Below are 16,322 nucleotides of genomic sequence, written 5' to 3'. Positions count from 1 at the left end.
ATTTTGTAGTGCATGTATCTCCTTGTTTCCTATATATTATTAAGATTTTCTATATTAAGTCTGCTATCACATAATAAATATATGTATTCATTTCTTGTAATATATATCAATGAATTATCAATAATAGAGAGTTTTCTGCTATTTCAAACAGATGTACTGCAGTAATCTATGCTAATTAACTATTTTTGCCTAATTCTTTTTTGTTGCATTTGCTTACATATAGTGCCTTGGAGTTTGTGTTTGAAGACTAAAGTTTATTTGACTAGATGTCTCATTGAACGGTTGAACCTGAAATGAATTAATTTTATGTCTGTAATTTTCCAGCTTTGCATCAGAAAATTAATTGATACGTAGTGCATATTTATTCCAATGACTTCAGATTCCAACTCTTACATATGTGAAACATGAACTTACTCAGTAATGGGAAACAGGGTGAGAGCTTCGATCTGAAAGTTGGAGAACTAAAAAAGAGAGGATTTGGATAAATATGCTAACACCTAAGAGATTCACACCCCGCTAAAGAATAGGCTTCACACCCCACTAAAGGAAAAGGCTTCACACCTAAGGGCTTCACACTTGAGGAGGCAAACCACATGCCAAATAACGAGCAATTCACATGCCAAGGATTTTTTATTCATAATGTCTATTCCTCATGGTTCACATTTGATTTACAGAAGAGAAAAACATCTAATCACTGAAGGAAACAAATCAATATCCTAGCCAAATCATAACCTAAAATAAATAAAATATGCAATCAAATAGCATCCTAAATAAACTTGGAGGTACCAAAATCGAATTATTAAAAAATCCTAACTAAAATAGAAGATTATGTATAATAAAATTAAATCCTACCAAAAAAAGCTAATATCCTAACAAAATCCTGATAAAATCTTCTACTGGATTTAGATGTGGATTTGTCATGCAGCACGCAGCCCATACACAATGCTGGCATTTTGTTGACAAAAATGGGAAACTATTTAAATCTCAAAGTCACAAAAGTCAAAGTTGAAATGACATTGAAACAAAGAAGATTTAGCAGTGTTGAAGAGATATTAAAAAGTCAAGAGCAGATTGTAACTCTCTTACCATTTGAGACACTTTCTAAAATAGGCATTAAGCATGCAACTATTCCGTGAATAAACAGTCGCTACCCCCTGGTATGTGCCGCTTTCCTAATCAAAAGATAGGAGAGCACCCGTTCTCCGAAGTTACGGGGTCATTTTGCTAAGTTCCTTCGACATGGTTCTCTCGACGCGCCCTAGTATACTCTACTTGTTCACCTGTGTCGGTTTGGGGTACGATCAGTTCACTGGGAGGATCGCCCTCCCAATTCGAAGTTTTTTCCTGGAAGTTTCAACCGTCGTTGACTATGACAACAGTCGTGACCGACTATAAAGATCCTCGCGACTATGGCAGGGCGGTACGCTCTGCTCTCTCGCGACTCCTACTCTAATCAAATAAAGGCCTAGTCACCGCCCTGCTCTCTCGCGACCCCTACTCTAATCAAATAAAGGCCTAATTTGGTGACCTTCATGCTTATATCCAATTGCAGTGTACTTAACAAGAGTTCTACTTCTCCACCGATAATCTTTAAATCTACTTGTACTTTTGCAGTAATAACCTAAACAGGGCAGTGTCAAGTTTTTACATTTTATTTGCCTGACAGTATGTAAGAAGGTTCAGACATCACTATATCATGTGTTGATCATGATTAACAAATGGTAAAGTTTATTGATCCACACTCAGCAAGAAACTGGTTCAGAAAGCTGTAAGAAACTGGATGAAATTCTAGCTGGACCAAATCGGCATTTATTCTGCTAGTTACAAACTTTTTTATAAACTAGAACAAATATTTAAACCCAACAAGTTTGCTCTTACATTTGCACTTAAGTATAGTATTGCACTTCGCTGATGAAGGCGATTATGGCATACTTCCATCCGAAAGAATTTTTGTCTATTAAGTTACTTGCTATGTAAATGAGAAATCAGTGATGAGGTTCAAAATTTCAAAAGTAAAGATTTATGTGTTATCATCTTTTATTTAGAAAATATTTCTTTAATAAGTTATATCCAGCATTTTCACTCATTATCTCCATTTCTTTTTCTCGTCAGTTTCTCTTTCCTTATCATTTGCTCATGCTGATCCTTTATCAATCGATAATTAATCCTGTAACTGGCTTTTCATAGATTGCTTGCGCTACTGCTGGAGAAGCACGAAACTGGAAGGAAGCATTTGACCAGGCCAAACAACAGGTAGCTAACTCTTTGTTTAAAAAAGATAGTAATAACAAATGTTTAAAGTTCAGCTGCAGCCTTCGTTGGATTTTTAAAGTCCTAGTTTAAGTTCAGCTGCAGCCTTCGTTCAAAAAGAAGATGGAGGAAGGGGAGGGAATTTTATGTTTACACATAAAAGTAAGGGGAAACCTCTGAAATGATTTCAGTCTTGGACCTTGGACATATAATAGTCCTGAATTTGGATCTCTTTTTGAAAGGTCTTTTGTCTAATGATAGCCTGCTCGAGTCCTCATGAAATATTCATTATTTGTTTAGCCATAAGCTTCACATGATTCCTGTGATTCACATGGTATTGTCAAACATTATTGGTCCTGGATAAGAATCTATAACATGCTAGAAAGCCGTTGTTGACGATACTTTACTCTGACATGAGGGAGGGAGAGAGGGAGGATTTTGTGTGGAGAATATAAGTAGGATTTATAAATTTCGCTATCAACCTACAACGGATTTGGGGAGAAGTTTCCACTGGAAGAGCACGGTTAGAAACGAAACCCGGCCTTGTGCATTTCCATGTTCTCACCTCCCCTTCTTTGATATCACTGTTAAGATGCTGTTTGCGGGCTTTAATTCAATTTCAATTTGGCTCAGTGATGGGGACTCTGGGATGACAAATATTTGGTTAAGACCATCACAAAATGATGTTTTCTTGGGTGATTGTGTAGCACTGGCACATCCCATGGTTGGTAACTTGGTATGGATCAAAGAGTACCAGGATAAAAATTGTAATTCAGCAAGTGTCGTGTAAGCCATTAGTTCCATTCCATAAGTTCCCTTTACCTCCTAATTTGTCCTTTTTGTGCACGTGTAGAAGATCGGTTTGAAGGGGATTTAATTAGATTGTAGTAACTTTTTTTTTTTTTTTTGGGGGGGGGGGGAGTGGGGCGGATTTCATGCTATTTGTGATTAGTTCAAGGAAAATGATGAATCTGGCAGACACCTCTTATCAGTGGTAATGGACAAGTGTTCATAGGAGATTCAGTCTAGAGGAAAAAGAAACAAGATATTTGCTTTTCTTCTGTTAAGGAATATATTATGAAGATCTATAATGTTATAGTTATACTAGGAATATATATTATAAGTATAAATTAGAGATTTGGTGATTGAGAGATATTAGGAATGTAGCTAAGAGAATAATTATGATTATGTAATTATGTTTAGTCCCATATTGACTATACAATAAACTTATTGTTATTGTATCCCTATATAAAGGGGAGTAGTTGTAGCTTTTGAAATTGAATGTGTAAAACCCCGAAAATTTAAATTTGTTGTGATAAATAGTAATAAAAATATTTTATGATGATAAATATCATGTTTTGATATTTGAGTATGTTGGGAATTGATTTGAGATCAATTCAACGTATATATATATGTGAATATACGAGTGCAAATACATACCTGGTGAAATGACCAGTTAAGAGTTTATGTATTTTACACACTGATGTAAAATGAATCTGGGAAAACTCAAAAGACCAAAGTTGTAGGTCTCTTCGACAGCTTTCCAACAAATCTTTAATCACCTCATTCCGAGGTCGTATGAAGAAGTTATATCCAAAATACAGAACACATGTATATAGTATTATGCAGCGTATTTTTATACGTATAGCACTGTATCAGCTACCGAAGCTAAAACAAAAGAAGGTGATTCACTGTAGCAAAATCCTCTGATACTGTAGCGTTACTGTTGATGATTGAAACTGTAGCAAATAGTAAACATGCTGAGAAATTAGTTAGAAAATGTAAAATTTTACTGTAGCCGAATTATTTGTTTCTCCGCGTTTTCCTCCCTGTTTTCTGGGTAAACGGCGGTGCGGGATTTCCTCCGTGTTTTCTGGACGCACTTAGCGTTGAGCGGCGGTGCTGGGTGTCGACATCCCTCTTTAACTAATCCCCTTTAGCCCCTAACTCATCGACGAATCCTAACCCTCTCCACGAATCTCTGTATAAGCTACTCTCTTTCACATCCTTGCGGGAACAAGACAGAGAAAGAAAAAGAAACAGAGAGTGTGAGAAAGAGAGAACAGGAGAGAGATGCTCACGAGAAGAGGGAGAAAGAGAGAGACAGAGAGAAAGAAAAGAAAAGAAAAGAGTGAGGGGAGTTTGATCATTTGTGAAGAAAAAGCAGTGGATAACACTTGAGCAAAGGAAATTCTCGCAAGAACGGTTGCTTGGGGATTTTCAGCAAAACTAAGGCAAGATTATCTTCACCCAAACCTTCCCTATAAATTAGTTCAAGATTTAAGAAGGTTGAAATTTGATATTTCTTATGCATGAGTTTGAACTGTTATGTTAAAAATAAATTAGATTGTTGATGATAAATTTTTTAGCAAATACTAGAACTGAAAGTATTATTTACTGTTGAAAACTGTTTCATGATCATGATTAATCTGGTAAAAAATTATTTTTGGCGATAATTCATTAATCATGTTTAGTTCGTGTTAAATTCTTAGAAGAAATGATTAATTGAATTATTCATGATTAATTCATTAATCATGTTTAGTTCGTGTTAAATTCTTAGAAGAAATGATTAATTGAATTATTCATGATTATTAATATCCTAGATTCGTGTTAAATTCTTAGAAGAAATGATTAATTGAATTATTCATGATTATTAATATCCTAGATTCTGTATTTCTTTTCCTAAGAAATGTAAGTTTGTTTATATGAGATAATATCTCTATGATTTGGATAAATCTTGCCATGTGAAATGAATCAATTTGATAGTTACGTGTAATTCAAGGAAAAGGATTAATTATGATAGTCAATTCAAATTAATCCTAAGAGTGTATTTATTATTTGAAGTGGAAATATATATATATATATACATATGCTATTATATATTTATCAATTTGTGATATCTGTTGTATAATTATCAAGTTTGATGATTGAATGTGTTAGCATGTGATTTAAGATCAAAATCACTAAGTATAGATATGAGTACATATATATATAAACACATATGTATTTAGCATAACAGCAGAAAATCTGCTGCATGTGTGTCATGTTTAACTGGATGTTTGAGATAGTAATTTAACTCCAAATTGAACCAAACTAGTTTCATTAGAAATATATGTGAATCTAGTTTATAAAACAGAAGCCATTCTTAAAAAGAGTTTATACAGAGAAAGATATGCTCATTTTATTAACAACATGTCCTGCAGAAAATCTGCTGTATATATATAATGTTTATCTAATTATTTGTGGTAACAAATGAATTCCAAACTGAACCAAACTAGTGTCATTTGAAAGATGTGTGAAATCTAGTTTCTAAAATAGAAAACTATTCTTAAAAATAGTTTTCCTAGAAAGGGATATGTTCGATTTACTAACAGTAGTGCAGACTGTTTTTCCCATTTTGTTGTTGGGTTGGTTTGCGCTATTTTGATATGCATTCGCGGAGTTTGAGCCGCTCGATGTTACACTTATAGTCATGAGTATGTTGTAATACGCATGTGTTCCCAAGGGGATTATGACGTGTTTTGGTCTATTGACATTTGAGTTAGTTTTGTTGTGATAGACGGTAAATTTAAGTTGCATATATTTGTATGGGTATCGTTGATGAACTACGAATGGCTTGATCCCTTGAGAGAGAGGGTACGTAGGCAGCCAGATTGGTGCAGCCGAAATTTTTTTTTTTTTGGATTATTTTTGAATAATGATCATTTATTTCATTTGGGGTATTACCCTTGGTTCCCACATGGTTATGCGAATAGGTTAATATGTCTATTATGATGAGTTAGTAAGTTAGTTTACACACGAGATGAATATCGTTAATGGGCAGCGCTCAGTGCTACATGGGATAGTGCGTCGATATTCCATTTGTACAGGCCATTGAGTCGGATGTTAGGATGCTTAATCTAGCAGTCCGTCCCGCATTAGGGTGCGATGAGGCTTGTGAGCCGTATCTCAAGGATACCTATTTGGTAGTCCGTCCCGCACTCATGTTCCGTACAGAGATGCGATGAGACTAATGAGCCGTGTATATTGTTTAGGATACCGACCTGGTAGTCTGTTCCAAGTGAAAATGCGAAGAATCAGTAACTTGCAAGGATTTGCATTGTGACGATTGTTGATAGCCAGAATCTTTGGCGGATGCCAGTTATGTATATACCTCATCGTTAAGATATATGACCGATGTGTCTTGCTCGTGAAAGTACACTAGATTATATGCTGATAATTATTTTATCTTCCCAGTGATAGTGGAAGATATTATAAATACGATATATTGATGTCTTTATTTTCATGTACTATTTTCTTTACTTCTTTGTTGGGATCAATGATTAGCGATTTACAATTTGAGACATATGATATATACATGAGGGTTTCCTTGTTTGGATTATTTCGCTCAACGTACTACGTCTCGTGTTATAGATTTCTAATTATTATTACCATCAGATACGTGGAAAATGATCTAGGTAGACTATGCTTAATAGATAGAGCCTCCACTTCATCTAGTAGCCTTCCTCGGGGCGGATGGAGGTAATCTTGCTAGCGCTCTGACGCTCTTGTTGTTGTTCTTTTTCTCCTTTTATTTTTTTTATCTTATAGGTGGTTCAGAGCACCGGAGAGTCACAGGTTGACGGGATTCTTGCATAGTCGCCGTCGCGTATTGTTAAGGCAGTTTGCCTTAGTATGACTTCTAGTTGATTCATGTTATTTCAGACATATCATGTTATTTCAGACTCCAAATGTACATCAGATGTATTTCAGTTTATTCTAGTTGAGACATGATTTTATTTACGAGATATATCATTCCGCATCATGTCTATAGTATCTATTTTCCTTATTTGCCTGTTTTGTACATTCACTTATATTTGTTTCCACTAGAGGATATTACTATGATTGGTGAAACATGTTATTACACAGTAGAGGTGCATGACAGATTTGACATCTCTGGGTTCACCTTGGACTGTAGTCAAGTGTGAAAACAAGGGCGTTACGGAATGAGAATCTGCAATATCTTATTGTTTAACATGGTATCAGAGCCCTGCAAATCCTAGCCTCCACAAAACCCTAGATCCTCGCAAACCCTAGCCCCCCAATTCCTCACCATCAAACTCATCACTCTGTCTTATCTCCCTTCTTTCCTGTGACTCGTCACCATGAACAAGGCGCGATGACTATTCATCTTGAGCAATATCGTTGTAACTGCTCACCGTGAACAATGCCATAGGGACTGTTTGTGAATAGTTCCGCGGATTCTTGTCCGTCCTGCTTTTGACGGCCTTTGTTGATGATCATGATCGTTATTATTGGTAGTAGTAGTCATCCTCGATATATATGTTCTCATCACCGTCTGTGTCACCTCGATTTCCCTTTGTTCACCGCCTACTCAACTTGTCGACAACACCACCACGATCGCTTGTATTCTAGAAACCTTGACCACCATTAGCTACGAAAAAAGATTCTGATTGAATCATGATATTGTTTGGAGTTTGGTTCGATGAATGTTATTTTTTTGGCTTCATTTGTTTGGTGGATCCACGAGAGAAGTTATTTGTTTGTTAGATCCTTGAAAGAATGATTTGTTTGATAGATCCCTAAAGAAAGATCATTTGTTTGTTAGATCCCGAAGAGGATTGTTTGTTTGGTTGATCCGTGGAGAGGATCGTTTGTTTGGTTCATCCGTGAAGACTATCATTTGTTTAGTTAATCCCTAGAGAGGATCATTTGTTTGGTTGATCAATGAAGACTATCATTTGTTTAGTTGATCCCTAGAGAGGATCGTTTGTTTGGTTAATCCATAAAGAGGATTGTTTATTTGGTTGATCCGTGAAGAGGATCGTCTGCTTGGTGGATCCTTAGAGAGGATCGTTTGCCTGGTGGGTCCGTGATGAGAATCATTTGTTTGGTAATTTCCTGGTCGATCTGTGAAGAAAATCAAGGTATCGTATTTGGTGATTTTCTTTGAGGTTGTTCGTGGTGGAAGAAATTCAAATAGAAGACTAGAAGATGAAGACAACTAACCATGGAAAGGTCCCATTGAACATTTTAGCCTTTTAAGTCATGTCATAAATTGGAGTGAGTACATCTTGTTGGTAACAAACCGAACATGTATGATATACATGCTCCAGCTTGAGAGAGAGTTGTTAAGGAATATATTATGGAGATCTATAATGTTATAGTTATATTAGGATTAAAATTTTAAGAGTACAAATTGGAGATTTGGTGATTAAGAGATATTAGGAATGTAACTAAGAGAATAATTGTGATTAGGTGTTTAGTCGCACATTGACTACACAATAAATTTATTGTTATTGTATCCCTATATAAAGGGGAGTAGTTGTAGCTTTTGAAATATGAATGAGGATCTATAATATTTTATTGTTTAATGTATTCTTTTTTGAAAAGAAGAGTAGTTCAGTGTTGTATGAAAGACAGTGGTTATTGATGGTTGTTAGAGAGATATTGAAGAGAGGAGAGATGGCTAGAAGCCTAGAAACAAAGATTTTCAGACATGCGCTTCTGTTTATACTTCCTGTTTGGATGAGATTTCTTCTCTGCAGTTGAAACTTCAAGCAAGAAATAAAGTTTTCTGCTACGTGGATCTCTTTTCTCCAGTCAGCTACTATAAACATCTCCTTGTTAAATTAATGACCTAACCATTTCCTTGTTGCTTCAATCCATGTTCTGTCCCTTATCCAGTCCTTCGATCAGCTAATTTAGCTTTTAGGTTTAGTTTGAATAATTTATGTACTTGATTAAATTCTAGCAATCAAATCATTATTCTAACATTCAAAAGAAAAAAAAATCAGTATGATTGACTTGCTTATGTTGCCTATATGGTAAGTCAATTTAAGTATCAAGTAACGAGGTCCCTACTTATTTGATGCATGTTCAGTATTGTTAACATTTTACCTTAGTGTCATCATATTATCATATTCAATGATTCTTTTAGTCACAATTTATGTTCTATTCTATTTTTATATTAACTGAACTCACTTATTTCTTTTTTTTTACCACTGATGCTGGTCTTAGCATTTTTGTGACAACCCAGTGTGTGTTAAATTTTGAACAGGCTGTGAACGATATACCTACAGTGAGTCACCGACGTAACCTAAGTATTGATGGAGAGTATGTCTACTTACTTCAACATTATATAGGCATCCTTAATTTACCAATCTGTTTTGTTTATCAAATGCTGATCTTAAATGATTTATTGTTATGTTTTAACTGTTTTTGTATGAAAGGCTTAATCTTGAAGGACACAGACGGAAAGTGAGGCGATATGCTCATGATCTAAAAAGGCTTATAAAAATAGGAAAAGGTGAATTCTACTATTACAACATATAAGTCTCACATGGAGTTGCAAGTCAAGATCTGTAGCCAGTGACATTGTAAAGCTAGACTACCAGCTTTGATATCATGCAAGTCAATGGAAATTAGTAAATTTAGTGATTGGTAAAACCAACTTATTCATGTCTCTTCTTGGTAAATCAATTTGTATGGAAAATATTGAATTAGCAAATCTCTCTTCATCATGTCATAGTCCTTTTACTTAATCTTAGTTCGCAGCATGTCTTGAAGAAATGCATGTCCTAAAATTATTGTGTGTGATTGTAAGGACTTGTAGTTAAAAGTTATTGATTATAAAGACATGTAGTTAAAATTTAGGGGTTTCTGTCTTTAGACCTAAAGGTTTACCCAAATTTATGTTTGAATCCGAGTCCTTTAATTAGTATTTTAGACCCATTCATCTTTGTGTATTTATCTTTAAAGCCAAATTCTATAATTTACTACATACTTATGTGGTCCCCTCAAAAATCCAAGATTACCCCTCTCCTTTTCTCATTTATTAATTCTCTCTCACATCCTGGTTGATAATTGTTATGCAATATCAATATGGTGAATCTTTCTGCAGTTTCTTAGGTTAGAGGGGTTCTCTGCAGCCCTTTTATAGTAGGAAAACGTGAAGACTGTGATATGTGATGAGGTTTCATGAGAACCCAGCCCTCCACGTGTGTTATATTGAAAACCTTGCACATGTTATTTATTTGCTTCTGTCATTCTTGTTGCATGTTCAGAGCTTTCCCTTTTTGGTATTTTATACTGCTAGTTGCACTCCTGCATTCCAACTTAGGGTTTATAATTTCTTTTTGCCATGCATTGTTTTATGCCTCCTATGTCGTTGAGTTAAGAGTTTCTAACCATAAAATCTCTTGTTCGGTTTATCTTTCATGTATGATTGCACTTCCATTAGGTGTCTCCAGCATGGCTGGGGTATACTTTTTCTCTTAGATGAAATGCCAATATTACAAAACACTTTATGGGTGTAAAGCTCTCTGTCACATCTGTGCAATATGTCCATGTACAAAATTGCAGCTATATTCACCCCTGTCATGGACCATGGTGCAGCCAGTCTGCTCATGGAAAGTGTCTTAAGCCACTTCTAAGAACAATGTATGCCCTATCTGAAACCCAGCCAGCATGTACGCATGGGAACTTTTTCCCTTTCGTTAAATACTTTAGCCATTGGTGGCTAACCTAGTATTCAGATGACAATCTAATTCATGACTTTCGCTTCAGAAGCAATCAAGGGTTCAACAGTTTGGTTCTGTTTTTATAAGTCATATTATATCTAGGAAAACTACTTGACATTTCTTCCATCACACAACAAGTTGTGAAGAATTAAACTGCTAAGGAAGTGGGCCCCGTGTTTGTCCTCTTTGCGGCAAGCATCCATCCTATCTGTTTCTCCTGAAAGGTTCTGCCGCAAACATTTTCCCTTGAAATTGTATGAAGTGTCAGTACATATTGCAAGAATCTAAATACACCCTTTTATTTTTTTTTCTTCTTTCACTCTTCTCCTAATTATCACCATTCTTGGCCCAATGACACATTTATGTTCCTGAGAAAGGGGCAAAATAAAACGTCAGTATAAAGGCATGTAGTATTTGATTGTACAAAACTGATACACTGATACATTTGAACCCCCAAAGCCCAGTAGTACCTTGACAGATACCTAGGTGCTGGAAAGATCCAGGGTCGTGTTGGTTCTTCAAACGCATTCTTATTACTCATATCAAAATGGATGTTACTTTCTTCAAACTTCATCCTGTTTTCATATAAATAGTTGAAGATATCCTGTATTTTGCAGGTCCGGAGATGCTTCTTCAAAAGACTTTAGATCTAGGAGGTGGTATGATGATAAACAGACATTCAGAAATGGATGAGGGTGATGCAGTTGGATCACAGGACTGGAGATGTGTTCGCACTGTTAATGGTATACAGTCAAAATTTACACCTTTAGAGTCTCTACAAATTATGATGATCCACATCACATTTTATTATAAACTACTTAAAGTGATTATCCCAATATCTTAAAATTTTAAAACTGCTTGAGTCACAGAGTACTAACCAGCTTCAGTTGCAACTTATCATATTATATCTTTTACTCGGGATGCACGGCTAAACAGTGTGTCTTCATTGTTTGACAGTTATATGAATTTGCATTAATAATCAAGAGCTGAAATAGTTGGCATAAGAAGGTCTATTTACTCTTTTCAGTGAAAATCATGTGAATTCTCAAATAAAACTGAATACATAAAATCTTGGGTTCGTTTTTGCTATAACAATGGTTATTTCTTTTGGTTTAAATTGATGCTTAAATTTATTTCTCAGTAATAAACTTTGTTGAAAGTATGCTTATCTATCTTTGTGTAGAGTGGCCATATCCATTGTAGGAACGAGTTCGAACCAGCCTTTTGCCGATTGCGAGAAGCTTTACTATATGGTTTACAGTGGCACTAACTTTTAGAAAACTTTGTACTTTTATTTGTATATTTTAATTCATGAATACTAAATGATTGACCAAATTATGGAGATTAATATATTCGGTGAGATATAGATTGCATTTCTTCCCAGTAATATATAACTCCAAGGATCGAGGTGTAATGTGCAACAGTGCCGACAAATACATATGATATGTAACATAAATAAAATGACTTCTACCAACCATGCATATTCTTTCAATCTGTTAACAAATTCATTCTAGCAAAAGAAAAGTATACAGATGTAGACAAAATGATTGGCAGGTCACAAATTCACTTGGGATCTTATGCTAGTTATGATTTCTGGTTTTGAATTCTGCAACTTTTTCCTTGGACTTTGATCTATTAAATATCTAGGAATGGAAACCAGCAGTGACTTTCTGTAAGCCATCCTGCCACCTACCCATCTCGGCCTCTTATGTGCATATGGTTACGTGCATCTTGCTTGCTTGCTTCCATGTAATTCCAGGCCGAAAAATATGTTTCTGTGGAAATATCATAATCTAACCCTTTTTTCTTTGCTATCTACATATCCTGGCAAAGAAAGGATTCTGTTTGAAAGTTAGAGGTCAAGGAGTACAAGTTAAAGAAACAATATGAAAATGATAAAAAGTATAGTGAAACTTTATTAAAGCATCTACTATAATGTAATAATTTCTCCTCTCTGTACTGAGCTTCAAAATTGACATTGTATCAATTCTTTGTTTCTTGAGGAAATTGCACTTCCACCTTTATAGATGGGGAATACTAGTGGTCAACCCTGCATTCTGCTGATAGTGATAGCTGATACCAAATCGGTTACTACCACCTTACTGATGTGGTATACTATACTAACAAGGGAGAGTAGGATACCAGCATAACAAATCAATCATTTCTTAATTGCATATGAAAGTGTGGTGCATGTTAAAGGTTTACTAGTCTGATCAGTGTTGTCAATGCGCGAAGCGCAATGCGGGGCGCAAAGCATCTTTACGCGCACATGCGCAAGGCGCAACGTGATGCGTGCACCCGAGTGATGCGAGGCGCACACCGCACACATAATTTTTCAATATATGTAATCAAACGCGAAAGAACATGTTTTTAGAATTTACATGAAAACTATCATGATAAATAATATCTTACTACAAAATCACAATATAATGCCTTAATTTCTAATGCTAACACCCAACATAGTAGCAAAATTCATAAAATTTTAAATCAAATGTTAAATCAAGATTAATTTCCAAGCAAAGGATTAACAATTGTCCTCAATTGAAGGCTATTAAAAAGACCTAATGGATTTATTTTACTTTTTGGGATATGGAATATCAAGTATAAAGACTTGAATGAAATGTTAACAAATAAAACTATATGAGGATATGTATTATATGCACCCTACACAAAGTAAGGATGTACGCGAGGCGCAAAAGGCGCTGTTGCATCAGATATGGGGCGCTTCGTCACCGCCCCGCATCGTAAGGCGCATGAGGCGCACGCCTTTGAAAACACCGAGTCCGATTATAAAAAATTTGTTGAAACACTGCATATGGTAAATAGATCATACATGATATGATATACTTTGTCCAATCCAATCAGTTGGTTATGGAGGGTCATGATCTTTCCGATTCAGTCTCCTAACATATCATGTATGTGTTAAGAGCTGTATACCTTTAACGGGAATTTTTTTTGGTTGTATGCTGGTTTTGCTTAGTTTCATATTATCAATAATTCAAAACTAATGAAGATTTTCAGCCTTGAGTGTGTCATTCTTTGTTTTCTGAATTATTAAATTCACTTTGGTGGCGTTTGTATTGCTCTAATAGTTCATTTTCTTCCTTGTAGGTATTAGAATTTTCGAAGATGTGGCCAACTCAAAGGTTTTCTTTTCCTTTATTTGTTTTGCAATATGAATTGTGCAATTCCCCTTAAATTTAATTTTGATTAAGGAGTTTATTTTACATCATGCATTTTGTCTCATATAGTTTCTCGAGCAAAGTAAAATATTTTTCTCTCAATGTTTCATACTTAATCTGTGAAGCTAATCGTCTCTTTTCTCATCACTTTGCTTGAGTCATTACTCATTATTATAATGACATGCCTTTTTCAAAATCAGTAGTTATTTATCTTAATCAGCAAATTCTAATAGGTTTCAAGTAGTTCTTCTCCCTACCCCCACCCCCACCCTCTCTCCATCTATCTATCTACACCATCATCTATCTCAATAGGTCAGTAGCTCACGGTAAATGTGGTACTACCGGTAAAAGAGAACTATTAAGGTTTACCATAATTTGAGCAAATTTCAGGTATATGCTCTCCGCTCAGATCCATTAAGTCTTTCTATAAAGTATTTTAAAAGAACCTTGCCACTATACCAATACTCCAAAGTTGGGGTGAGGTTTGAGTACCAAGCTACATGGATACAGGGACAGATATTGACACAGCCAATTGTAAGTATGGTATGAGGACATGACTACACACACTCTTATACATAATAGTAATTTGCATGAGAACAATATTTTTTATTTATTTCATGTGTTACGAAATTAAATTCCTATAACATTTATACACGTCTTTCATTTTATAGAGTTATGAATTAGAAAATTGCTCGTTTTTTAAATTGATACCCAGAAAACCTTTATAATCATATTTGTGAACTAGGTACGTGTTGAAACAAACTTAATCTATGTACAACAAGTTTCAAGAATCGTGTATGAAGTGCAGGATATATATCCAATAAGTATATGACGAGTATTTTAAATTAAAATATGCTATATTATAATATTGTATAATTGAGTACACAGTTGAACAAGTGTATGCAAATATCAAAGGAGTCCTTATTGAAGTTTCGGTGTTAGATATGGTTATGACATGAGTACAACTCCAAATAGAAGTACCCATGCAACATAGGTTAAGGGTTGTGCTTTTATGCTCTAACATGTCCTTGCAGATTGACAATCCTTTTTATGGGTCGAAACATGAACTCACATAGTGATATTAGTTTTTTAAAAGAATAAATCTATTTGAATTCGTGGCTGGTGGGAATTGATTGGGTTGCTCAATACTATGTCGAAGAAGTTTGTCATTATACCGAAATCCAGTAGTTGGGATGTTTGATGAGGGCTGTGGGTTATCAATTTATACTTTAACAATCGTCATTCTTTAGCATCTCTAGTGTATTAGAAGAAGAAGATAGGAAAGCTATTCAACAATAACACAACAACAAGGCCTTTATCCAATGTTTGGGGTTGGCTATATGAATCCCTCTCTTCAATTCCTTTCGATTATGTGTCTTCTTCTTTAAGTTAACAATTATCATTTCCTTTTTAATTACTTCCAACCAAGGTTTCTTAGGTTTACCTCTAGATCTTTTTACCCCATTAACTATAATAGTAACACTTTTCCTAACCGGTACACTTAGAGTTCTCCGTTGTGCATGACCAAACTATCTTACTCGATTCTCTCTCACTTTATCTTCAATAGGAGTAACCTTTAATTTACTACGGATACTCATTTTCCCCTATTTTTCAGTATTTATCCATATAACCATCATAACATTCTCATTCTCATTTTCGCTATACTTATTTTTCGCATAGGTTATTTTTTAATTGCCCAACATTCTAATCCATAAATCATTGTTACTCTTATAACTGTGAATTTTGTCTTTAGTCACATAGGTATTTTATAATCCCGATTTGATTCAATGGGTGCAACATCATCCTCAATTGCACCATTGTGATGAATGATTAATCCTAAATAAAAAAGTGATTATATTTAGATATTTTTTGGCCATCAATATATACTATAAGCTCTTTGTTCTTATTAGTTTTATTAAAAATACATTCCGTGTATTCTATTTTTGTTCTCCTAATTTTAAAACATTTAGTTTTGAGAACTTGTCTTCACTTTTATACTTTGGAAATTATACATTTTCCAGTTTCGTCAACTAACACTATTCACAACAAATAATAAACACCATGGACTTTATCCTTAATATATCTAGTATGTTGGTCCATAACCAATGCAAAAAGATAAGGATTAAGGCCCACCCTAGATGTAAAACTATGATAATAGGAAACGATTTAACCTTTCCTTTGTTTGTTGGTACTCTAGTTGTTACTATGTGTGTGTATGTATGTGCGCGCGAATGTGTACACACACACACACATATACACGCACATACATATAATACGCGCAAGCGCACACACACACAATATATATGTATGTGTGTGTATGTATGTATATATATATATATATATATATATATATATATATATATATATA

General features: G+C 34.8%; 1 protein-coding gene across 2 annotated transcripts in view; it reads left to right on the top strand.

Annotated features, from left to right (window-relative positions):
* Positions 1-16,322, top strand: part of LOC109851326 (protein ENHANCED DISEASE RESISTANCE 2) — a 58,434-nt gene that overhangs the window by 5,531 nt on the left and 36,581 nt on the right. For both annotated transcript variants that reach the window (XM_020421398.1, XM_020421399.1), the window contains exons 4-8: positions 2,188-2,253; positions 9,311-9,366; positions 9,483-9,559; positions 11,390-11,515; positions 13,884-13,918. In XM_020421398.1, coding sequence (XP_020276987.1) covers positions 2,188-2,253; positions 9,311-9,366; positions 9,483-9,559; positions 11,390-11,515; positions 13,884-13,918 — 360 coding nt within the window. The remainder of the gene's footprint in view (positions 1-2,187; positions 2,254-9,310; positions 9,367-9,482; positions 9,560-11,389; positions 11,516-13,883; positions 13,919-16,322) is intronic.

This window comes from Asparagus officinalis, chromosome 8 (genome assembly GCF_001876935.1).
Source record: "Asparagus officinalis chromosome 8, Aspof.V1, whole genome shotgun sequence".
Lineage (NCBI taxonomy): Eukaryota > Viridiplantae > Streptophyta > Magnoliopsida > Asparagales > Asparagaceae > Asparagus > Asparagus officinalis.
Note: the sequence above shows the minus strand (reverse complement) of the source record. Positions and strands in the feature narration are given on the sequence as shown.